The 24,560-nt window shown below is 40.3% G+C and overlaps 1 protein-coding gene across 11 annotated transcripts in view; it reads left to right on the forward strand.

Moving 5' to 3' along the window:
- The window catches only part of Erc1 (ELKS/RAB6-interacting/CAST family member 1), a 334,813-nt gene that overhangs the window by 91,847 nt on the left and 218,406 nt on the right, over positions 1-24,560 (forward strand). For all 11 annotated transcript variants that reach the window (XM_028880482.2, XM_028880487.2, XM_028880483.2 and 8 more), the window contains 3 exons: positions 8,026-8,193; positions 21,355-21,492; positions 24,048-24,188. In XM_028880482.2, the coding sequence (XP_028736315.1) occupies positions 8,026-8,193; positions 21,355-21,492; positions 24,048-24,188 (447 nt within the window). The remainder of the gene's footprint in view (positions 1-8,025; positions 8,194-21,354; positions 21,493-24,047; positions 24,189-24,560) is intronic.

The following is a 24,560-nucleotide window of genomic DNA, read 5'->3' on the forward strand; positions in this document are numbered from 1 at the left end:
ACTAAAATAAAACCAAAAGCTAGGGAGACAGACATTAAATCCTGTAGCTCCATGCCTAACATCTGGAGCATGTTCTGAGCCCAGGTCGACCTTCAGACTATGACCCCCCCTCCCCCATGGCCTCTTTCTTGGTCTGGCTCCACTTTGTGCATGTAACTTTACTCAACAGGTATTCCGCATTCCTGACTTCTCCAGTGTCTTGACATCTCCATTGCAGCTAAATTTACTTTCAAAGTTTCTATAATACTGGCTCCCTGAGAGAAGAGAACCGCCCCCTGCCATACATTTCCTGACCTTTCAGACTTTTTTTTCCATAAAATTTTGGTGGGAGCATCATCCTTGACTGTTGTATCCTGCATGGCTGCAAAACAAGCACGATGTAGCTAATGATGGATCCTGTCACCGACTAAGCAGTAGGAGTTTCACTGGGTCATGGCTTCAGTGTTCTTCAAGTGCCCAGCTAGTTAAACACTTCCTTAGGTAGCTCCGTGTAAGTAAAGCACCCCAGATGCACTATATTTGAAAAGAAGATCTTCAAAAGCATTTTCAGTTTTGCACTTTGAAGCCTTTGATAGGTGTGGTGCTGGCAGGTCCTGAAATGCCTTGAAGGTACCTTTTCTGTTGTTTTGGTGCACATCACTTGGCTTCTTTTTAATAGTGCTGATCTCTTTAGCAAATAACTCGTTGCCACCTTAAATGTGTTCCTTTTCTGGTCCCAATGTACATTTTTCACATTTTCTGCTCTGCGTTTTGTTCCCAATTCTCACTGTAAACTTGGTTAAAAGCAGCCAGCAAATTTCTTCAAGATTAATTAGTATCTTAGTTTTGAATGTGTCCTCCATCAGAATTTTAGCATCCTGGCAAAATATAGACAAAGCAGCCGGGCGGTGGTGGTGCTGCACGCCTTTATTCCCAGCACTGGGGAGGGAGAGCCATGTGAATCTCTGTGAGTTTGCGGCCAGCCTGGTCTGCAGAGCGAGATCCAGGACAGGCACCAAAACTACACAGAGACACCCTGTCTCGAAACAACCAAAAACAAACAAAATCAAAAAAACCACAAAACCTGCCCTTTGTGGCATACTTCCTCCTTTCAACGTTCTAAAGGTTCCATAACCTTTCTAAATAGCATCACAAATTGTGGACCAAGTTCAAATACATGAGCCTAGAGGGTACATTTTTTATTCAAACTACCACACTACGGAATTGAACCAAAGGATATTTGAGTGACATTCCTGCAAAAAATTTGTTGTTGTTATTATTTGTATTTTTTTATGCGGTGCCCTGGATTTTAACCCAGGACCTTGTCCATGCTAAAGATGCAATATCATTGAATTATACCCAAAGTCTCTAAAATTTGAAGTTTAACTTGTATTTTTTGAACCTTTACTTATTTCTATATCTGTGTTTCATGAGTGCTAGGATTCAGACTTTTGTACACATGATAGTTCAGCATGTTCCTAACCACTGAGCCATCTTCCTAGCCCCTTACATCTATCTCTCTATCTGTCCATTGTAGCTAGAGTTTTCCTTCCTGGCCCACAGTCAGGACAAATTTCTGTCACCCGCCAGTCCCACAGCCACTCAGACCCAACCCAGTAAACACAGAGACTTATGTTGTTTACAAACTGTATGGCCGTGGCAGACTTCTTGCTAACTGTTCTTATAGCTTAAATTAATCCATTTCCATAAATCTATACCTTGCCACGTGGCTCGTGGCTTACCGGCATCTTCACATGCTGCTGGTCATGGCAGGAGGCTAGCAGTCTCTCCCTCCGCCTTCCTGTTCTCTCAATTCTCTCTGTTAGTCCCTCCTATACTTTCTGCCTGGCCACTGGCCAATCAGTGTTTTATTTATTGACCAATCAGAGCAATTTGACATACAGACCATCCCACAGCAGTCCATACATTCATCCATCCATCCACCTACCTATCTTGTGTGTGTACATGTATGTTTGTGTTTGTACATGCACACAGACACACACCACATCCCATGTGTGGAGGTTAGAGAACAATTTGCAGGAATTGGTTTTCTCCAACTGGGGATCCAAGTCAGGCCATTAGGCTTGGTAACACATCTCCTTTGCCCACAGAGATATCTTACTGGACAAGATGATGTAACTTCAGATCAAACACTCTACATCTCGGTTCTGTCGATTTCTGTCTCTCTCATGGAACTCTGCAAATTACAGGGAAAATACAAGAAATAACATGAAAGAAACTTCCAGTCAGATTTAACATACATTGATAGTTATCCACATTATTCATGTTTGAATATTTTTCTTTGAAAGGCCCTAAATGAAGAAAAAAAGTCTAAAATTATTAATGGAAACACTGGCTTAAATAGGAATATTCTTTGAATCTCAGGGGTTTAGAACTAGTTGGGGTTAGAAATAAAGATTTAGAAACTATCATTATGGTGATTGATAGAGCCTGTGGGCTGAGTTAGTTTTTCTAGACGGAATTTTTTGCACTGTATAGAGAATGTTGAAAAGGTTCATTCAGAGTTAGGAAGATTCTCATTGACAATGCCAAGAGAGACATGGAAGAAACCAAGCAGGTTTTCCTACTCTGTTTATTGTACAAGTGTGCATTTGCTTTGTAAGAGAAAGCAAGGATGCTTAATAGTTTGATGATCAGAATTATGAAAATGGCAGAAAGGTAGATATTTTTCTGTTTCCATTGGTAGAGCAAAACCTTGTGGTTTTAGTAGGTTGGCCTACCAAATTTACCACAGACTTTGTTCTTGGCAAACGAGATAGATGTTTCTTGTGCTCAGTTCATAGGGATAAACAAGGCCTTATCCCCCTGCTAGGAGTGGTGTTAGGTTGATGACTGTGTTTCCTGAGGGATTTTCCTACAGGATTTTATGTGGTTTGCAAAATATGGACCTTATATAAAATTACACTACACATACAGGTCATTCCAGACCAATAAGGTTGGTGCAGAATTCAGAGCAAATCAATACAGCTGTACCAAAGTGGTTTTTGTGGTGGTTTTATCTTAGATCACTTGACCAGCACATTTAAATTCTGTATGGCATAAAAAAAACTGTGAGTGCATATGTGCACGTGTGTACAGACACACACACACACACACACACACACACACACACACACACACACACGACATGAGTTGAATATTTAGTAAAAAAAAAAAAAGTTAGTTTAGTAATTAGGGCAGAGACTTTGATAGTTTCTGTACTAGTTTCCAGTCACTCTTACATCAGAGGTTTATATGTTTATAATGAGTTATCATTCCTTTCCACTCACCAGTTCCTGTGGGTCTTGAACTTGGCAATCCCTCACAGTGACATGCAGGTATTTATAACTGGTCAGCATTGTCACATTCCCAAGCATTAAACTGATTCAATGTGGAAGTATACCGTATGTATCTACATGCGCTGGGCAAAGAAGCAGCATATGGGGAGCCTCACAAATGCTATCCCATGAGACACTGGGCCATTGGAATGATTAACACTGAGAAATGATGAGGATATTTTCCTGCTGTGTTATCATCTCCAACTTAGAAATGGATAGCCTTTCATTTTCCTAAAATTAAAACTTGAAAGAACTTGAGAGACCAAAGACTTCCCCACAGTTTAAATAGACTGTTCCCACAGTCGGCACTTGAGTTGTCCTAGTTCTTGGCTGTCACAAGTGAACCTTCCATGAACACTGTGTGCAAGTCTTTTTGTGGATAATACTGTTATTCACTCAGTGAATTTGTGGATCATGCAGTAACTGTAACTATAGATGCATGTTTAACTCTCTAAGGAACTTCCAAACTATTCTTTAAAGTAGCCCATACAAAGTGGCTCAGATTATTTTGTTGTCATTGATATTACTTTCTGTTCTCCTCTGCCCTGCAGCATTTATGTTGGGGAGTGAGAAAGAAGTTGATGGTGGTTTGAATGAAAATGGCCCTCACAGGCTCATAGGGAGTGGCACTGTTGGGAGGTGTGGCCTTGTGAAAATGACAGAGATAGAGAATGCCGCAAAAAAGCTCAAATGGAGAGGCACCAGCCACAGAGAAGGGGCAGAACAAGATAAAAAATGATGGACTTGATTAGATTAGATACAGCTTCCATCAAGGGGATGGGAGGGACCCCCCGACGTGAGAGTCTGCCCAGGGTCTCTGGGTTAGACTTTTTATGAGCTCCTGGGCTCATTTCCCTTCATAACTTCCCTTCTTTCTCTCTGATTGGTCTTGTCCTTGCCAGCAAGTTCTAATGGTTTCAACATGTAACTCCCTTGGGATGGAGGGTATAACCCCTGGAGCAAGGGTCAGCTCATCTTAAAACGACCAGTCCCCTTTCATGCTACCATATCTGTCTTATGTGTGTTATGTGAGACATCTATTGGGAAGATGGGACACAAATGTTTCTTCACACAGATGGAAACTGACAACAGACCAAGGTAACAATTCTATTGAGGTCTAACTTGGTGAAACATTTAGTTTACTGGATGTACTTACAGGAGCAGGAAGGACCCAAGGCAGTTGTATCATTGAAAAGCCTACCCCAGCTCACAAAATCCTGAAGCCTAGAGCCCTCTGTATGACTTACCATCAGCTTGGTAGGTTACAGACTCTCCTTTAGGTAGCTCGACTAGTTTCTTCTAAGAAGCTCCCCTTGCTGCTTCTATAATCTTTTTTTTTTTTTTTTTTTTTTTTTGCTTCCAAACCATTTCATTGTTTGTATTAAAAATATTTTCTAATAGTGTATTAACAGAATCTGTTTAATAGAGCAGGGCAGGATGGGGCATGTGCTTTTCCCAGCACTTGGGAAGCAGAGGAGGTCAAGGCCTTTCTGAGCTAGATTCTTTTTTTTTTTTTTTCCACCTTTTTAAAATTTATTTTTCTATTATCAGCTTGGTACAGTACAAATTCCCATCCCAATTGTCAAATGTTTCATTGAGGATTGCCCAGTAGTTGAGCAAAACCAAAACTCACTATAAGCCACAGTTATCCTAGGTTCCCCCCTGCTATATAGCCTCCCTGGTTCTGTGGGTTGCGGTTTGATTGTTCTTTGCTTTATATCTAGAATCCACTTATGATTGAGTACATACCATGTTGACCCTTCTGGGTCTGGGTTACTCACTCAGGATGATATTTTCTAGTTCCATCCATTTGCCTGCAAATTTCATGCTGTCATTGTTTTTCTCTGCTGAGTAGTACTCCATTGTGTATATGTACCACATTTTCTTAATCCATTCTTCCGTTGACGGGCATCTAGGTTGTTTCCAGATGGCTATTACAAACAGTGCTGCTATGAACATAGTTGAGCATGTATCTTTGTGGTATGATTGAGCATTCCTTGTGTATATGCCCAAGAGTGTTATAGCTGGGTCTTGAGGTAGATCGATTCCCAATTTTCTGAGAAACCACCATACTGATTTCCACAGTAGTTAGCATTCCCACCAACAGTGGAGGAGTATTCTCTTTGCTCCATATTCTCTCCAACATTGACTGTTATTAGTGTTTTTGATCATAGCCATCCTGACAGGTGTAAAGTGGTGCTTCTATAATCTTGGGGAGGGGCCTTGTGAATTATGTAAGTTTCAGTTTTCCTAGACATAAATGTACTTCTTGAGTCTTAGGATCCTCCTTTTTAGAATTTCCCTAGTCTTAAAGAGCCTTTCTCTAGGAGGGAATGTTTTAACCTGGAGGAAATTGCTATGTAATAATGTGATACTGTCATCATTATATCAATTATATCAATAATATAATTCAGTGTAAGCATTGAATTCCCAGTGCTTCCTGTGAGCCAGGGCAGCACACTACCAATTGAGCTATGCTCTCAGTCCTAGAGCTATTTAAGTTTCAATGTAGAGTTTAGTTAATATTGACAGGGCTAACCTCTCAGAGCCCCTTAGGGCCTTTTGTAACTTTGAGGAATACTAAGAAGTCCTGTGATCACAGAGTTCTGAGAAGGGAGCAGGGGGGCTCTATTCCTAGTACTGGCCTCTTGGTCTTCAGAGGGCCAGCACACTGGGAATGATGCAAGTCTTCTGAAATCTCAAACCCACCCTAGTGACACACCTCCTCTAACAATGCCAGAGCTCTTAATCCTTCCCCAACAGATCACCAACTGGGGAGCAAGTATCTAAACAAATGGGGCCCATTTTCTTTCAAACACCACAGGCCTTTGCAGATGTATTCAAGGCCAAGATTTTCCAGGAGTCATCAGAACGTGGGGAGAGGCCAAGACAGAGCTCCAGCCCTCACTCAGTGGGAGGCTTGTTCCTACACATACCTTACTTTTAGACTTTTCTTAGTCCCCAGACCTGAGTGGGGAAAATAGATTCTGTCTGAAGCTGCCCAGTTTGTGGTACTTAATTTTTGCAACTGTAAGAACTGAAGACTGAGGTGTTTGGGATTTCTAGCTTGTTGGGTATTTTTAGAACATTATCATGTATGTCAGTTACTTTCAGAGAGACTTTTAAGAAATAAGGTTCTGCTTCCTTCCATAGGCTAAACTCACCAGTCTTCTTCATCAGAAAGGTGAAAGCTTATCTTTGGCTATTCTCTCTCATTTTTCCTTTTTATGGGCAATGAAATTCAAGCTTCTGGACCTGACCCTGATGTGGACCTGTCATTAGCCTCCTTTCCTGTGACCCCTACCTGTAGCCTAACTATTCTCTGTGTAGCTTCTTGGGATGTTAACATCTCTGATCATTGGTATTTATGGTACCTGCACTCTGAAAGGTTCTCTCGTTATCTTCCTCACCAGCTAGCATCTGCTCATCCTTCGTAAGTTGTCCAAGCTTCTCTAGCATCCAGTCACAGACTTTCAAACTGAGTTATTCTTTTTCCTAAACTTGTGTATTTAGTGTATGCATTGGAGGTAAGAGGATGACTTCTGTTTTCTGGGGATTGAGCTGAGCTTGGCATGCTTGGTCATTGCCCACTGGGCCATCTCTCCAGTCCCTATTCTGTACTTTTAGAAACACTATGCTTCAGTTCTAGTGTTTTCTGTAAAATACTTAGGTGCTCCCCAATGTTCCTGTCTTCTCCATTAGGTTCCAACTTCTGCAAAAGGAGGGGAGTAACAATTGTCTTTGTGTTCCCAGTGACCAGAGTATTATAATTTCTGGAACAGAAATACTGGCCATCATTTCCTCCTCTTTACAAGTCTTCTATTGGCTTTTGTTTGCAAACAGGATAAAATTAAATACTGTATTTGGTAGTTGGGGCCTTACTATATGTCATTTTAGGCTTAACTCATGCCCTTCTTTTTGCCTTATGCTCAGCTATCTCAAATGAGTTTACTAAAAGATGCTGTGTTGGATGTTTATGTTTCAGAATACTCTCTTTCCCTTCCTAGACTACTTCTGCTTTCTGTTTCAGGTCTAGTAAGGGTCTATTTGTCATTTAAAGACCAAGTCAAATGTTGGTTCTTTCAACAGTCTTTCTGACTAATACACTCTTTGGAGGAAGGCTGCTGACTCCTGTGAACTGCCTCGATGATTTTTATTTGATATTTTTGAATACAGTAAATTTGGAATGTGTAAGTTCTAATCATTTCACTTATTGTAATTTTTAAAATAAAGTAATTTAACTCCTCTGAATCCCAGTTTTATTGTCTTTAAAATATGGGCAGCTCTATTCCAAGGATTTCTATTCTGTAGCTAGTCTTTCCCTGTCCCACCAGCCAGCTCCCAAATACTGACATAGAGACTTATATGTAATTATGAAAGGTTAGGCTTGTTTCTAACTAGCTCTTATAACTTAAATTAACCCATTTCTGTTAATTTACTTTCTGTCTCGTGGCTTTATTACCTTTATTCTCTACTGCCCATGTTGCTTTCCTGATTCCTCCATCTTTGGCTGGTGACTCTCCACATCTCTGTCCTTCTTCTTCCCAGTGTCTTATCTGCCCCCCAAATCCTGCCTAGCCATTGGTCGTTCATCTTTTTATTAAACCAGTCCAAGTGACAGATCTTCACAGTATACAAAAAGATTATTCCACAACACCATTCCTCTCCTTTCTGTTCTGTTCATTGTTTGTATATCTTCTATTCTTAGGTGGATGCTCTTCGATTGCGTTTGGAAGAAAAGGAGACTATGCTGAATAAAAAAACCAAACAAATTCAAGATATGGCTGAGGAGAAGGGTACACAAGCTGGAGAGATACACGACCTCAAGGACATGTTGGACGTGAAGGAACGGAAGGTCAATGTTCTTCAGAAGAAGGTAAAGCACAGATGTTCTGAGCACAGTGGCCCACTTGTGACAATCTTATTCTGAGCACTCTGCCACCTGACCATTAGAACTGCTCTCCTTCTGTTTACATTTTGCAGAGGACTTGGAATCATTGTTGCAGGAGGTAGATTGCTAAAGCTGCTCTACAAGTCAGCCTTTCGTGAGCTCAGCAGTATGACTGTCTTTCAGTAGGATTTCTCATCCTGTTTCTTAGAAGTATCTTAGAAATTGACACAGTATTTGGCCAGCTAACCTACTATCTTTCTTTCATTGGAATAGACATCTATTAGTAGCACATGGATCATCCACTTCATTGCTTAGGTGACAGTTTTGAAGAGTACAGCTTCCTGCTGTATTAAGCATATAATGTACAGGACAGACCTGCAAGCTGAGTTGCTTTACTTTGTCCCTCGATTGCAGCACTCCTCATGAGGTAGTAACATGCAGTAGTGGAAGCCTGGCTCACCTCTTTGACCATAATCATTATTGGAAATGGGCTTATTTTGGAATAAAATTAAAACTACTAATATTTTTTCTAGTTTTTAACTTATATAAAAGCTGTCCTTGAGGTAATAGCTATAGACATGTCATTTGTGGTTCATTTCTGTTGAAATGATAGATTTGCAGTGTTTAACATTTTCCTAGTTTACTGTTAACTTGCTAACAGTCACCAAGGAAGAACCTTCTTTGCTGAATTTGGCAAAGACTTAGCCTTTTTTCGGAAGAGGATCATATCCTGTGTTTTCACTTTATGTTCATTTGTTCTCATTTATTTTTTCAATTGTAAAGCTTTGAACACTCTAAATATCAGTTGACTGTTCTGTTAGTGCATGCTAATTTGTTGTTTTAAAAATCTGGTGACTTTTGCCAGGCAGTGGTGGCATATGCCTTTAATCCCAGCACTTGGGAGGCAGAGGCAGGTGGATCTCTGTGAGTTCGAGGCCAGCTTGCTCTACAGAGTGAGTTCCAGGACAGTCTGTTAAACAGAGAAACCCTGTCTTAAACAACAACAACAAAAATCTGGTGCTTTTTATATCTTTCTACCCACGTGCTCACTTCCTCTATGCTTCAGAGATAGCTTGCACATAGAGAAGCAAATATATATTCTTATTCTGTTTACATTTTTGAGGTATTCTTGACACCTGCATAATATATATATATATACAGGCAAAAGTATATGTATGTGTGTACATGTGTGCATGCGTTTTGACACAAATCTTACCATTCCTATTACTTTTCCTTTTTTAAAAGTTAATGTTTCCAAGCTCCACCCAAGGATAGGTGTTCCAAAGGCATTATTATTGTATTGATGTTTTACAGTTATGCTAGCAAAGTTTATTCTGGGTGGCATGGCTACATTTTCTGCTTTATATAAAATAATGTTACAAAAAAATATTTACAGTTAGCTTATATTTGTATAAATTACCTTTCTAGGATCAACTCCTTGAAGTAGAATACCTTGGTGAAATGATAGGCATTTCTTTTTTGATTTTTCGAGACCGGGTTTCTCCATATAGTTTTGGTGCCTGTCCTGGATCTTGCTTTGTAGACCAGGCTGGCCTCGAACTCACAGAGATCTGCCTGGCTCTGCCTCCTGAGTGCTAGGATTAAAGGCGTGTGCCACCACCTGGCATGATAGGCATTTATAATTTTGGTGACCTTCCCAAGTATCAGCTGTTTCCTACCACCAGTGTATGAGGGTGTGACCCCTAAAGGCTTATCTAGAGTGGGTTTTTATCAGCCTTTTTGCTTCTGCCAACCTGGTAATGAGGAGATAGTTTGGCATTATGGCTGTATTTCTTTTCTCGTAAACACGATGGAATGTAGTTTTAGGTATTTAAGGTCTTTGAATTTTCATTTCTGCAAAGTGTCTGTTCATAGGTTTATTTACTTTTTAGTGATTTGTAGCAGTTTTTTTTTTTTTTTGTTTTTCGAGACAGGGTTTCTCTGTGTAGCTTTGCGCCTTTCCTGGAGCTCACTTGGTAGCTCAGGCTGGCCTCGAACTCACAGAGATCCGCCTGGCTCTGCCTCCCGAGTGCTGGGATTAAAGGCGTGCGCCACCAACGCCCGGCGTGATTTGTAGCAGTTTTGTTTCCCAATTAAAAACGGAACATGTTTAGTTTGTTGTAACTTTCAGATGTTTGGTTTTTGACTGTATGTATGAATGTCTGTTTAATCAGTTAATTTTTTAATAACATGAATTTTGTGGTATATTTCAAAACTTATGTGTTAGAATGTTTCTTTTATTGGTCTATATTTAGTGGCTTTGTTTCAAGTTTTGTTATTTGTGGTATATATTAATAAGCTATTATTTCCACCATACTTTTTTAAATTTAGTGATGCCTAGCTATTTGTGGTTCTCCATTTCCTTGTGTGAAATTTAGAATCTGTTTATGTCTTCATTGTTGTGTGACACTATTCCTGGGAAGACTTAAACGTTTACTCACCTCAGTTAGGGAACTGATGACAGACCAGAGTTTGGATAGGACCAAAGTCCACCTTGGTGAATCAGTGAGTTTTACTGGGGTTACATGCAAGAATGTGGCTGAGGCATTACTTTCAGGAGTAGAAATGAGGCAAACACAGCTGCATCAGCACAAGCCTACCTCACTCAGCACAGTGGCTGTCCACGAAAGTTAGCAACCTGGAGCACACTGTACAGCCTGCAGGCGGCTCAGCAGTTGCAGGCATCTTTTCCTTCTGAGTCAGTTGGTCTGAGCTTCTTCCAGCAGCTATGCTGGTCTTTGTTTCTTCTGGGCTCTTGGGCTGATCAGTTTCTTCCATGCTACTTTGTCTCAGCCTCTTGTAAGTAGCTCAGCTTTTCTCAGTTTTTCCCCAGCAGTCTACTATTTTATACTATTAGGGAGGGAGAGGCCTGGGGATCTGCTCAGTTTCAGGGACTGATTGAAGCTCTTTTGATTTGTTTACTTCCTGTTAAAACAGCTTTCCTGGAGGATGGAGTGTTTTTACCTCCTCTTAGGACATCCTTTGTTTCACCTTTCTGTAATCTGCTTTTGAGATTGGTTCTCCCTTCCACCATGTGGCTTCCAGGATTGAGCTCCAATTTTGAAGGGCAGTGGCAGTCACCCTTATGCACTGAGCTATCTTGACAGCCCTTTGTATTAAGTACTCAAAAAATTCCCTTTAGAGCTTTACTCTGAAATTACCTGGCCTGTGAGAAAATTATAACCAATTCTCACATCATGAATTTGACTTGAGTGACTATAGCCATCTTTATTGTCCTGTTAAAATTATTCAGGAGAGAAATAGAATTCAGTGTTCTTTCTTTTAGCCTTGAACATTTTCAGTAAAGAATGTAAGAAACTTGTCTGCAGTGCACTACTGTAATGTAACTTACTACGAAGAAGTTAGGCAGCCCTGCAGAGATATTTTCTTTGTAATACTAAATCCACAGTGCTTATCAATTTACACATTGTTCCAGGAGCAAGGACACTAGGGAGTGGTTTCCCTTGTCATCCTGTTTTTGGCATTTGAGTTCTCTGGGAAGGTGTCCTGGGTGTCCTGGGAAGTAATTGGTACTTTGACACAGTGATGGCAGTGGTAATAGCCAGGTTGTTAGCCCCTTGACTAAGCCGGCCTGGTTCCTCTGGGCTGCGTTGCCCCTCATAGTCTTCCAGTTCTTATGTACTCTCCATATCTGTATACATTAGTATATCCCTGTGTTCAGAGAGTACAGGAGGCAATTGCAGATGGCCAGGGGTCACAGTGTGATTGTCATTGGACTCCTGCTTCCTAGAATTCTCCTTGAAGGAGTCTTGGTGTTATAGTAAATTTCTTTTCTCTATAATAAATCAGTGAGCTTGAAAAAAGGTAAATATTCGAATCTGAGCTACCTTCAGAATCAGTTTTAAAACTTTACAGCTTCTTGCTTGATGCATGTCAGCATCTTGAGTTGGTTTGCACAGATGTACCAGGGATCCCTTCTGTTTTTTTTTTCCCCTTGCTTGCTTATTTTGCCTTGGTGAAATTAACTGAAATTTACATTTTAAACAAGTGAAGTATCTTATGATTATTTCCTACAGACTTATTATTAATTAAGTCTCAAAGGTTTCTTTTATTTGTTGTCGCCCAGCCTTTCTTTGGTTTTACAGAAAACTCCCCAGTTGACAGCTAAGTTTATTATGTCTCAAGAATGAGCCTGTGAAAGCCTTAGGTTAAATAAAAGTTTGTTTGGATGCCTTGTAGAAATCCTTAGAGGTTTCTATGAAATTAATAATTTGTGTGTATGAATGGTGTGCCTTGGCACTACTGTGGAGGTTGGAGGACAGTTCAGGGAGTTAGTTCATGCTTGCCACCTTAAGGCATTTGGAGATGAAACCTTGGCTGCCCGGCCTCTGCGTAAGCACCTCTACCTGGTGAGCCATCTCCCTGGCCCCCTAGAGAGTTTCTGTGTTACTGAGTGCATATGACTTATTTTTTTCTTTCGTCATTATCAATAAAACTATGAATATCTATCCTGGATATTTGAAAAATGTGGCAAAGCTAAAAAGAGAAAAATGTGCCAGGTGGTAATGGCACACATCTTTAATCCCAGCACTCGGGAGGCAGAGCCAGGCAGATCTCTGTGAGTTCGAGGCCAGCCTGGTCTACAGAGCAAGATACAGGACAGGCACCAAAACTACACAGAGAAACCTTGTCTCAAAAAAAAAAAAAAAAAAAACCCAAAAAAACAAAAAACCCACCCCCCCAAAAAGAAAAATGCGTAAAAATAAGCTTCTTTTTTAGATTTGATATTTTTTTTTTAAAAAAATGGTGTGTATTGTCTGTATGTTGGAATGTGAGTGTATATATGCAGGTGCTGGTGTTGTCTAGAAGACAGTGTAGGATCCTCCGGAGCTGGAGTTCCTTTTGATTGTGAGCTGCCTGACCTGAATGATGGCAACTGATCTCAGGTCCTCTGCAAGGGCAGGAAGGGCTCTCAACCTCTGAAGCACCTCTCCAGCTCCTAAGCTTCGCTTTTAAATTGGAAAAATATTGGACATATTTTTAATAAACTTTCTTTATACAACAGTACATAATAAGCCCATCTCTGTATCTTAGTTCTTGAGAATATGAGCTGTAATGGTTGCCTATCCCCTAGTGCGCACACTTTGGCCAGTCTCCTTTTGCTTTGTCTTTGACTTTCACTGACTTGGTTAGTGTTACAAATAATAGATGAAGTTTTTCTGTTGGAAACTAAGCCTAGTGTGCTGATTTAATTATTAAAAAACATATTCTTTTATTAGATCTGAGATGGTTTAATCTGTTTAGCCATTGTAACTAGAAAGCTGAAAGCATTGGTTCACACACAGGATAGACACCGAGATCATAAATGCAGTCACACTGTTGCTGTTCTCTCAGGCTTGGTCTTTTAGCAATTTCAGTACATTTAAGCTGTGCAAAGTTTTCAAAAAATGTTTCTATTATTTTGTATGTATAAATGTCTGCGTACTACATGCATACCTGGTGACTGCAGGTGCTGGAAGAGGGCATCGTATTTCCTGGAACTGGAGTTATAGACAGTTGTGAGTCACAATGTGGGTGTTGGGAATCAAACCTGGGTCTTCTAGAAGAGCAACCAGTACTCTTAGTTACTGAGTCTCTCCCCAGCTTTGCAGAATTTTTAACATATGCCAACATGATGTAAAAAGAATTTCAACTATTTTCGTAATTGCTTCCTAATAGATCTTGACAGGCAGTGATTTTGGTCTCAGCAACTTTTGCTGCTTTTTATCTAGTTCATTATGCAAAAGATCTTAGAAGGTAGTGTTCTATACAATGAACAAGACCATTAGGAAATTCCCTTTCTTGCAATTAAAATCTATTTGGGTTGTATTTTTGTAAGGGTCATCCATATACTTCTTACATATAGTAGTACCTTCCCTCACCATTTTTCTTTTGTAGTTGCAGTTACCTGAAGCTAACTCTGATCTGAAAATATGAATAGAAAATTTCAGAAACTTACACATTTGTAATTATGAACCTCTCAGGAGTGTGGTAAAATTTTATTTGTCCCATTTTTTCTTACACAGGACTTGAATTATCCATTTGTCAAGTGTATTTGCACTGTGAATACTGCTGCCTGTTGGTCAGTTAGGAGAAATCATTCAATAAATAGTCTTCATTCTTACATTGTTCCCCAAACCCAACCCCCCCCCCCCAGACAGACAGCCCTGGCTGTCCTGGAACTCACTCTGTAGACCAGGCTGACCTTGAACTCAGAAATCCACCTGCCTCTGCCTTCCTGGTGCTGGGACTAAAGACTTGTGCCACTATGCTCTGTGTTCTTGTATTTTCTAATAAATAGAAATATGCTTAGTTAAATAAAGGCCGGAGGCCAAAATAAATAGGCAATATAAAAGCTGCTCTTTATGGTTCTAGTTGTGTCTTGTTAGTACACTTTATCAAACTGTAGGATGACAGAAATTAGGGCTCTTACTTGAAGAAAGAAAAATTCACTGTGCATTAGTGTGTTTCTGTTTTTGTAAGTTTATGATCATCCAGACTACTTCTACCATCGATACTGGAAGGTGTTTGCAGAAAATGAAGGGGAGGGAGGGCCTTTCTGATTGATGGGCTTCATCATCATAAATTTAATTCTGCTTAAAAAAGCTTGTGGAGGTATTGTCAAAGCTGTTTCTCAAGTGGTCCGGGTGATTGCAGGAAGTACTTTGGGATTTCTTTGGTAGAGGAAGCCTCTCTTGGCAGGGATTAAGGCAGAGTACTCAGTTCCTCTTGACTGGACTTATGTGGATTTATGTCTACTCATAAGCCACTCAATGAAACGTGATGACTCCTGACAACTGTCCAATGCTGATAAAAACCAGAATAAAAGATGTTGGTAAATCTTTTTTTAGTGTATAAAAAAATCTGTGGCAGTGTATAATTGGTATGTAGATTTGGTATTCCTCGTGCAGTGTTGAATTTAGTTTTATTTTTCCTCTGGTATCAGTTTTTCTATAAAAATAAAGTATAAATCAGGTATGGAGAAGACAGCCTCATATGCTATTTTATTTTCAACTCAGTAATGTGATGATGAGAGAGGTTTCAAGAAATTAATCTTAGAGTAACTTTTTAAAATAAAGAATATTTCTATTTCAGTTCACCTGTGTTAGATTTTCTCTTTAGAATAAACTCCAGTTCGTTTGATTATTAAAAATTTTTATTCATGCAGAAATTTGATGCATGCTTAAATAGGTACTTACTGTTTTTTGTTTATAACAGGTAGGTTATACATAAAGAGCCCATAGAGGACCAGTGAGGCTTGCCACTGAACCCGACAACCTGAGTTGGATCTCTGGAACCCACATGGTGGGAGAAGAGAACTGACTCTAGCAAGTTGTCCTCTGTTTTTCATAAACACACCAAGGCATAAGTGTACCCACACAACCACATAATAAATAAATTAAATGTAAAACAAAAAGTCCTTGGGATTGCAAAATGGGTCACCTTACACAGCAATTTGTCTGGATACTGTCTATAGTGTGGATATGCTAGATAGAGGAGTGAAGGTTAATCATACTTTTTGGAACAGTGTGCAATTGAAAGTTTATAAAACATAGTAGGTCCCCCCTTTCCACAGTGTGAGTTTTTCGACAGTTTCTTGAATACAACCCAAGCTGGCTTTGACCTCATGATCCTCCTGTCTCAGCTTCCTGAAATCCAAGACTATGGTTTAGTACCACCATACCCGGCTGAATTGCTTTTTCCCTAGAATGTTTCGTCTAATATTTTCAGATTATGATTAACCCCTGGTAACTAGAAGTAGAGTAGAAAGTAAAATCATGCAGAAGTGGTAGACTATTCATTTCCGTAGTCTTCATGTCTGTCAATAAAAATTAGCATCATGGTCGGTGGTAGTGCACACCTTTTTTCCCCAGCACTCGGGGCAGAGACAAGCAGATCTCTATGAGTTCCAGGTCAGCCTGGTCTACAGAGCGAGTTCCAGGACAGCCAGGGCTACACAGAGAAATGTAGGTGCAGTTTCTCTGTGTCTCGGCCGCCGCTTCCAAATAACCATTCAGAGACTTATTATAATTATAAATGCTTGGCAATCGCTCAGGTTTGTTACCAGCTAATGCTTACATTTTAAATTAACTCATATTTCTTATCTATGCTCTGTCATGTGGCTTGGTACCTTATCTCAGTACGGCAAATTCAAGTCTTTCTCTTTCTCCTGCATATCTTGAGACTCCTCAGACCCTGCCCTTCTCTGCATTCCCTCTGCCCTGAAAATCCTACCTAGCTATTGGCCAATCAGCTTAACAATGAGAGAAACACAGTGTATAATAGGATTACTCCACAGTGCAGAAATCCTGTCTCATAAAAATACAAGAAAAAAATACAGAATTTTTTTTGTATGCATGTTCTACCTGTTATAGACAAAAACCAGTAATACCTATTTAAGCGTGCATTAAATTTCTGCATGAGTAAAATTTTATGAAATAGGATCTTTATATCTCTAAAGTCACAGAAAAGATTATAATAATACCATACTAATAAAACTTCCAGTGTACTTACTGATCATGTCTACCCACTTTTATACCCTCTTCTTGGTTTCCCTTGGTCCCCTTCTTAGCACATTTTCTAGTTTCAGGTCCTTTTCTTTCCATATATGAAAACAAAAAACACATAGGAGTTTAAATATTTAATTTGCCTTCCTCTTCTATTTATTTTCCTGAAAGTCAGGATCTTGTTCTTCATGGCTAGTAATACTGTTGTTTACCATTTTTGTTCACCAATTGTTTGGCACTTAGGCCGATTCCACACTTGGCTATTGTGAATTTTACAGCAAACTTGCATATATCTCTAGTATGCTGTCTTAGTTAGGGTTTCTATGGCTGTGAAGGGACACCATGATCATGGCAATTTTTTTTTCCTGTTTTTTTGAGACAGAGTTTCTCTGCGTAGTTTTGGTGCCTGTCCTGGATCTTGCTCTGTAGACCAGGTTGGCCTCGAACTCACAGAGATCCACCTGGCTCTGCCTCCCCAGTGCTGGGATTAAAGGCATGTACTACTGCCGCCCAGATGACCATGGCAATTCTTCATAAGAAAAACATTTAATTGGGGCTGCTTACAGTTTCGGAGGTTTGGTCCAATATCGTCATGGCAGGAAGCATGGCAGTGACACATGGGAAAGGAGCCAAGAGATTGGCCGGTATCAGGAAGAGAGGGTGAGCCACTGGGCCTGGCTTGAGCTTCTGAGACCTCAAAGCCCACCTCCTGTGACACACTTCCTCCAACAAAGCCACACCTCCAATAATGCTACTGCTTATGAGTCTATGGGGGCCGTTTTCATTCAAACCACCACATTTATGGATTCCATTTTCATATTAAAAACTCAGAGGTGGGAAAATGATATGGGAGTTCTATCTTTAATGTTTGGAGGGACCTCCATATTATATTGCACACTGGCATTATTCACTTACATTCCTAACAATGTATGAGGGCTCTACTTTGCCCAAATTTTACTAAAATATCAATTTTAACTGCAGTAAGTTTTCATTCGCCTGAATGCTAAATGAGCATTTTTCACAGTTAGTGGCTATTTATATTTCTTTGATGTCTCCTCAGACTTTCTTAAACTTTTTTAGTTCTATGTGTAGTTGGAGTCTTACGTAGGAAATCTGCCTGTGTCAGTCAGTATTCTGAAGTTTTCCCCTAGGCCTTACTCTAGTGGTTTCAAATTAAATTTTTGATCTTAAAGCCTCTTGTTTTTTGTTTTTAGAGTAAGATAAGGGTCTAGTTTCAGTCTTGTATATTTGGATGTCCAGTTTTCCCATCAACTGCCCTTTATTGAACACATATTTTTAACGCCTCTCATTGAGACTCAGTTGAAAGTTCCTTGATGAGTTCACGTGTGTCCACCTGGTTCCTGTCTGCTTTTGTGCCGGCGACGTTCTTTTTGTTACAGTGCCTGCAGCGGAGCCTGCGGCAGTGCAGTGCCTGCAGTGGAGCCTGCGGCAGTGCAGTGCCTGCAGCGGAGCCTGTGGCGGAGCCTGCAGCGGAGCCTGCAGCAGGGCAGTGCCTGCAGTGGAGCCTGCGGCAGAGCCTGCAGTGGAGCCTGTGGCGGAGCCTGCAGTGGAGCCTGCGGCAGTGCAGTGCCTGCAGTGGAGCCTGCGGCAGGGCAGTGCCTGCAGTGGAGCCTGCAGCAGGGCAGTGCCTGCAGTGGAGCCTGCGGCAGTGCCTGCAGTGGAGCCTGTGGCGGAGCCTGCAGTGGAGCCTGCGGCAGTGCAGTGCCTGCAGTGGAGCCTGCGGCAGTGCAGTGCCTGCAGCGGAGCCTGCAGCAGGGCAGTGCCTGCAGTGGAGCCTGCGGCAGTGCCTGCAGTGGAGCCTGCAGCAGGGCAGTGCCTGCAGTGGAGCCTGCGGCAGAGCCTGCAGTGGAGCCTGCAGCAGGGCAGTGCCTGCAGTGGAGCCTGCGGCAGTGCCTGCAGTGGAGCCTGCAGCAGGGCAGTGCCTGCAGTGGAGCCTGCGGCAGTGCCGGCACTGGTGCTTTTTACTCAGGTTTCCATGGCTACTTAGAGACTTTTTATATTTTTTTTGATTTTTTTTTTCTAGTTCTACAAATTTATTTTCGGTATTCATGTTACCCACTGTTCTATTGAGGCTTCAGTATTCCCGTCCCTCTACCCCCCACCCCCCCAACCCCCACCAGGCTTTTTCTTTTGGGCAACCAACCAGCTCCCACATTGTGACATAGAGACTTACTTGTTTTGAATGCTTGGCTTTGGCTTAGCTCTTTTCTTGCTAGCTCTTGTAACTTAACCTGTTTCTTGTTTCTCTCTGTGCACCTTTGCCTCAGGGCTTCTTACGTTTTTTTTTTTTTTTTTACTCTCTTGCTGTCTCTGTGTCTGGCGGGCTGATGGCTGCCTGGCTTCTTGCCTCGGGCATCTCTCTCATTCTCTTCTCTTCCTCCTTCTCTCTTTCCTTTCTTTCTTCTTGAGCCTAGATTTCTCCTCCTACTTATCCTCTCTGCCTGCCAGTCCCACCTATCCCTCTTCTGCCTAACTATTGGCCTTTCAGCTTATTAATTATTAGACCAATCAGGTGCCTTTGGCAGGCCAGATAAAACAGATGCAACACATCTTTACACAATTAAACAAATGCAACATAAACAAAAGTAACATACCTTTACACAGTTAAAGTAATATTCTGCAGTATATCTCTTTGTCTAGTAGGTTTGTTTTTTTGTTTTTTGTTTTTGCACCCTTTCAACACTTGGGGCATATGAAATTATTGTATTTCATTCCAGTTTTCTTCATATAGCTTTGAACATTTTTCTCATTTCTCTATCTATATCTAGATACAAATTTCATAGTTTATTGTGTTGGCAATATTTCTTTATTATTTCTCATTAAATTATCTTTTATTCTAGTTGGATATAATGTTCTTAATGATGGTGTTTAATAAATTCTCTTCTGAGTGTTAAGGGTTCCCCTAAGCCTTGTCCAGTTGCAATAATCTTGGTTTGTAGTTATTTTCTTTGAGGACTGAAATGCCTCGTTCCATATCCTCCTAGCATGTAGAGTACCTTATATGAAGTTTTTCACTGGCTAAGGTATTTGCCTTTAAATATCACTTGGCACTTCTCTATTTCATAGTGTAATATTCTTTCTTAGTCCTGTACTTTTAAAAACTTGACTATAATAAATTTTAGTCAATAATTATAATAGAAAGTAAATATAAAAGAAAAATAAGAAAAGATGAAGAGCAAATGTAAAGACCACATATCAGACTCATTGGGAGAAGAGGTACAGGTTGGAGGCATAGAAAGCCTCTTTAACAAAAATAATAGCAAAGACTTTCCCCAAATCTTGGAAAATGGGAAAACCAACTATAGGAAGCATTTAGAACCTCAAACATACATAACCATAAAAGTACTTTGCCACAACATTAATTATAGTCCTTGCCTTACTTTCCATGTGTCTTAGTCACTTGTTTGTTTTTTAGGATAGAGTCTCATGTAGCCAAGACGGGCCTTGAACTAACTCTGTGTCTCAACTTGACCCAGAACTCTTGCTTCTCCTGCCTCTTTATCTCAACATGCTGAGATTGTAGGCATGCACCAAATGCACAAACTATGTTTGGTTTGTGGTGATCTTTAGTTCCTGTAATCTCAGAATTATTTACCAAGTCTTCATTGAAGTCGTTTCAGTTTCATTTCCACAGCCATGAAAATTATCTAAAGTTGACAGACCATTTCTAGGATTGAAAACTTCTAATTATTCCTCTCTTTCTGAAATTCATTCTGTTCCTTAGGAGGCCAGAAGGTGCACATACTGCCCAGCTTTAGCTTTATAACAGGAGCCCTCTTTCTTTCTTCTCATGTTATATAATGAAAGCAGGCCTCTTCTTTTTTCTTAGTATGTCAGTGGCTGGCTTGTTACAGGGAAATTGGTAATTGTCTAGTGACGTACGACTTTGAATGTGCCCAGTCTTGTCTTGTCTAACCCAAGCAGCGTCAGGCTGGTTAGTACTTGGGTAGGAGAAATCAATAATTCTTTTGAGTAAATGAATGCATCTAAGTGTGTGAAGAAACGAATGACCACACTGAGAAGTTTCATTGAAAATACTTGCTGTTTAGATAATGGGTTATTTAAAAATCTAACACTAACATTCATGAACAGGTTCCCTTACCCAGCTGATTTGGTTTCCTGTCTGGTTGCAGTACTCTTAGTCCTTCTACTTGTTGTGCAGCAGTCTCTCTTGGCATTCCCAGAGGCATCTTAGAGGTCATCTGGCCGGGCGGTGGTGGCACACACCTTTAATCCCAGCACTCGGGAGGCAGAGGCAGGTGGATCTCTGTGAGTTCGAGGCCAGCCTGGTCTCCAAAGCGAGTTCCAGGAGTCCCTCTCAGCACCGCTGTCTTTCTGTTGGGACTTGCCGTTTGACAAGACAACTTTGTCTTCTTTTGTTCGGGATTTGCCTATTTGTATTATATTTATAGAGTACTTATCTTTTCTCTGTGGTGGTGTAAGATTCTGGCTGTAGTAAGGGTATAGAGGTATGTAGTAAGGGTATGTGTTGCATATAATTTTGAAACAATTAAACTTTAAATTATTTCTACAGAGAACACATCCACACCATAATTAGTTTATGCTTTAAATAATTGTTATTTCGCCTACTTCTACCATTTTTAATGACTTTTTTCAGATTGAAAATCTCCAGGAACAACTGAGAGATAAAGAAAAGCAGATGAGCAGCTTGAAAGAGCGAGTTAAGTCTCTCCAGGCGGATACCACCAACACAGATACAGCTCTAACGACCTTGGAGGAGGCTCTTGCAGAGAAAGTGAGTGATTGGCCTGACTCTTCCCAGACCTTTGAGTTCTGCTTTCTTGTTATTCTGAAATTGGCTATAAACACAGGAGCATCCTTTCATGGAAACAGTTCTTTGTTGCTGATGTGCATAGTATAGAAAGAAAGACAGTTTAGTTACTGTTGGATGTTAGCACCAACTACTAGGCAAGATTGGTTGCATACCAAAAGGCAATAGTCACATTTCCTGAAGAAACAGCATGTGTTCCCCATTTTGCTGCTTTCTGAAGCAAAAGAAAATTCATTATTTAACAAAATGTGTAGGATACTGGACATTGATTATCAGGATGCTATCCTGGATTAGCTCTCCTCTGTTACCTTCCTATGACATATATGACATGGATTTTATTCATGAATATTACATACTTACTACTTTTCTAGACTTGGCTTACCCCTAAAATAATTTAAGTTTATTTATTTTTATGTCTATAGCTGTCTGTGCATCACATGTGCCTTGTGTCCTTAGAGGCCAGAAAGGACATTGAATTTCCTGGTACTGTAGTTACAACCAGTTGTGGCTGCCATGTTGGCTGGGAATTGAATGTTAGTCCTCTGGAAGAGCAGCCAGTACTCTTAATCACAGACTCAATCTCATGCAGCCACTTGGCTTGTATACTTAATTTTACCTTTATGAGCACATTTGACTTTTTAAGAAATGGTTGAATGAAGAAGTCCTCTAAACCATCTTAGAAGGTATTTTAGAGAATCTCCTTATGGTGTTTTTGTTTCGTGTTGATCTTTTGTTTGTTTGTCTTTGTTTTTGGATGTGGCTTGTTTTGTGATGGAGGTCTCATGTGGGTTAGGCTGGCCTTAGGTTCACAGTGTAGCTCAGTGTATTTGGGTTCTTCAGAGGAACAGAACTTATAAGATGAATCTGCTATCTACTCATCTGTAACAAGAATCTTAAATGGTCTAATTAATAAAAAACTCAGTGCCAACTATTGGGGTAAATTCTACAAGATCAGAGAAACAGAATAAGCCACAGCTAACCTCACCTCACCAACTTCTTAGCTGATCCTGTTTCCTCAAACTAGAAGCCTCTGAATCCTCATCCGAATGGATCTCAGCTGAACTGCTGCTTAAAGCCTAAAAGCTTAAGAGCCTGTAGTTTCTGGTCCTCACACCTTATATACCTTTCTGCTTCCTGCCATCACTTCCTGGGATTAAAGGCTTGTGTCTTTCCCAAGCAATACAAGAGATCTCACGTGCTGGGATTAAAGATGTGTGTCATCATACCTGGCTGTTTCCAGTGTGGCCTTGAACTCACAGAGATCTAAATGGATCTCTGCCTCCAGAATGCTAGGATTAAAGGCGTGTGTGCCACCATTTTCTGGTCTCTATGTCTATCTAGTGACTGTTCTGTTCTCTGACCACAGATAACTTTATTAGGGTACACAATATATGGGGGACACACAATATCACCACATCCATCCATCCATCCATCCATCCATCCATCCATCCATCCATCCATCCATCCATCCATCCAGTGGGGTTAGAAAGGCTTACAGACTGTGGTCCAGCTTGTCCAACAATGGCTGTCTACCAATAGAAGGTTCAAGAATCCAGTAGTTGTGAGTTCTCTATTCTGGGTGTCTCAGCTGGTCTTCAGTATATCCTGAAGAAGAAATGAACTTGCTCGTGAGAGTGAGAGCATGCAGGCAAAGAGAGAGCTAGCTTCCTTCCATGTCCTTTACATAGGCTACCAGCAGAAGGAGTGGCCCAGATTAATCTACCTCAAAAGGTCTGAATTAATGGTTTTTTTCCCACCTCAAAGATCTGGATTAGAAGTGGGTCTTTACACTTCAAATGATTAAGAAAAAAAAAAAAATCACTTACTGGTATGCCCAGCCATTTGAGTTTTAGTTAATTCTAGATATAGTTCACTTGACAACTAAGAATAGCCCTTAACACTCAAGGTGTTAAAACTTGATCCTCCTATCTCTAATTCCCAAGTGTTGGGACTAAAGGGTTATCCCATTATGCTGTACATTCCTTGAGATATTTAACTGGATTCTTTTAGAGGCATAAGGCAGCATTCCTTAGGGTAGCAGAAGTTTTAATTTTTCTACCTCATCTTTGCCTTCTTTTATGTTAGATAATTGTATCATAGCTTGCCCCCCCTTTTGATATATGAGTTATGAGTAATTTCTGTTGCTTTGTAGGTAGTGTGTGTCTGTATCATTATAGTGAAGAATTATGTTACTTATTGTCCTAAGGGCATACACATAAGTTTTTTGTTACTTGGAAATTGAATATAAATGGTAATATTTCAAGAAAAGGCTTTAGTGATATCTAATAATATTCGAAATGATAGGAAACCACTCTTGGTATTTAAAAATAAACAAAGTTGGACATTTCTTGGTTACAGTAGGAAAAATGAGTTCTTTGAAAAGTGAATTCTTAAAGAGCTTACCATTGTCTTTTTAATAGATGATAGAAGTGTTGAATTTGGCCAGAGGTAGCAGAGTATGTTACATAATATAAGTACACATGGGTGTTTCCTCTTGACTTGGTGTGCTTTCTTTTTAGGAACGGACAATTGAACGCTTGAAGGAGCAACGGGACAGAGATGAGCGTGAGAAGCAGGAGGAGATTGATACCTACAAAAAAGATCTTAGAGACTTGAAAGAGAAAGTCAGCCTGCTGCAAGGAGACCTCTCGGAGAAGGAGGTCAGGGTTACCAGACATACTCGGTTTGCTTAGTCATTATAGTGTATGCATCTGCTGCTGTCTGCACAATGCAGGAAAGGTTCTCTGAATGTTCTGTGACAAGCTTTCTAGATGCTCAGGAAGCTGGGAGGGCTACAGTAGATTGCTTATCACTCCCTAATCCTTTACTACTTTGTTCTCTGTTCTAAGACTTGGTTTCTTTTGTGATACCGATACTTTGCAGATGCTAGAGTACCTGCAGCCTAGTTATATATGGAGAAACACTGCTAATAGTTAGAAAAGTGACACACAAAAGGAAGAAATCCAATTATAGCCACTGTTAGAAACATAGTTACCTGTAACTTAGGTGACTTCATGAATCTTGATCTTAAT

This window comes from Peromyscus leucopus, chromosome 3 (assembly GCF_004664715.2).
Source record: "Peromyscus leucopus breed LL Stock chromosome 3, UCI_PerLeu_2.1, whole genome shotgun sequence".
Taxonomy (NCBI): domain Eukaryota; kingdom Metazoa; phylum Chordata; class Mammalia; order Rodentia; family Cricetidae; genus Peromyscus; species Peromyscus leucopus.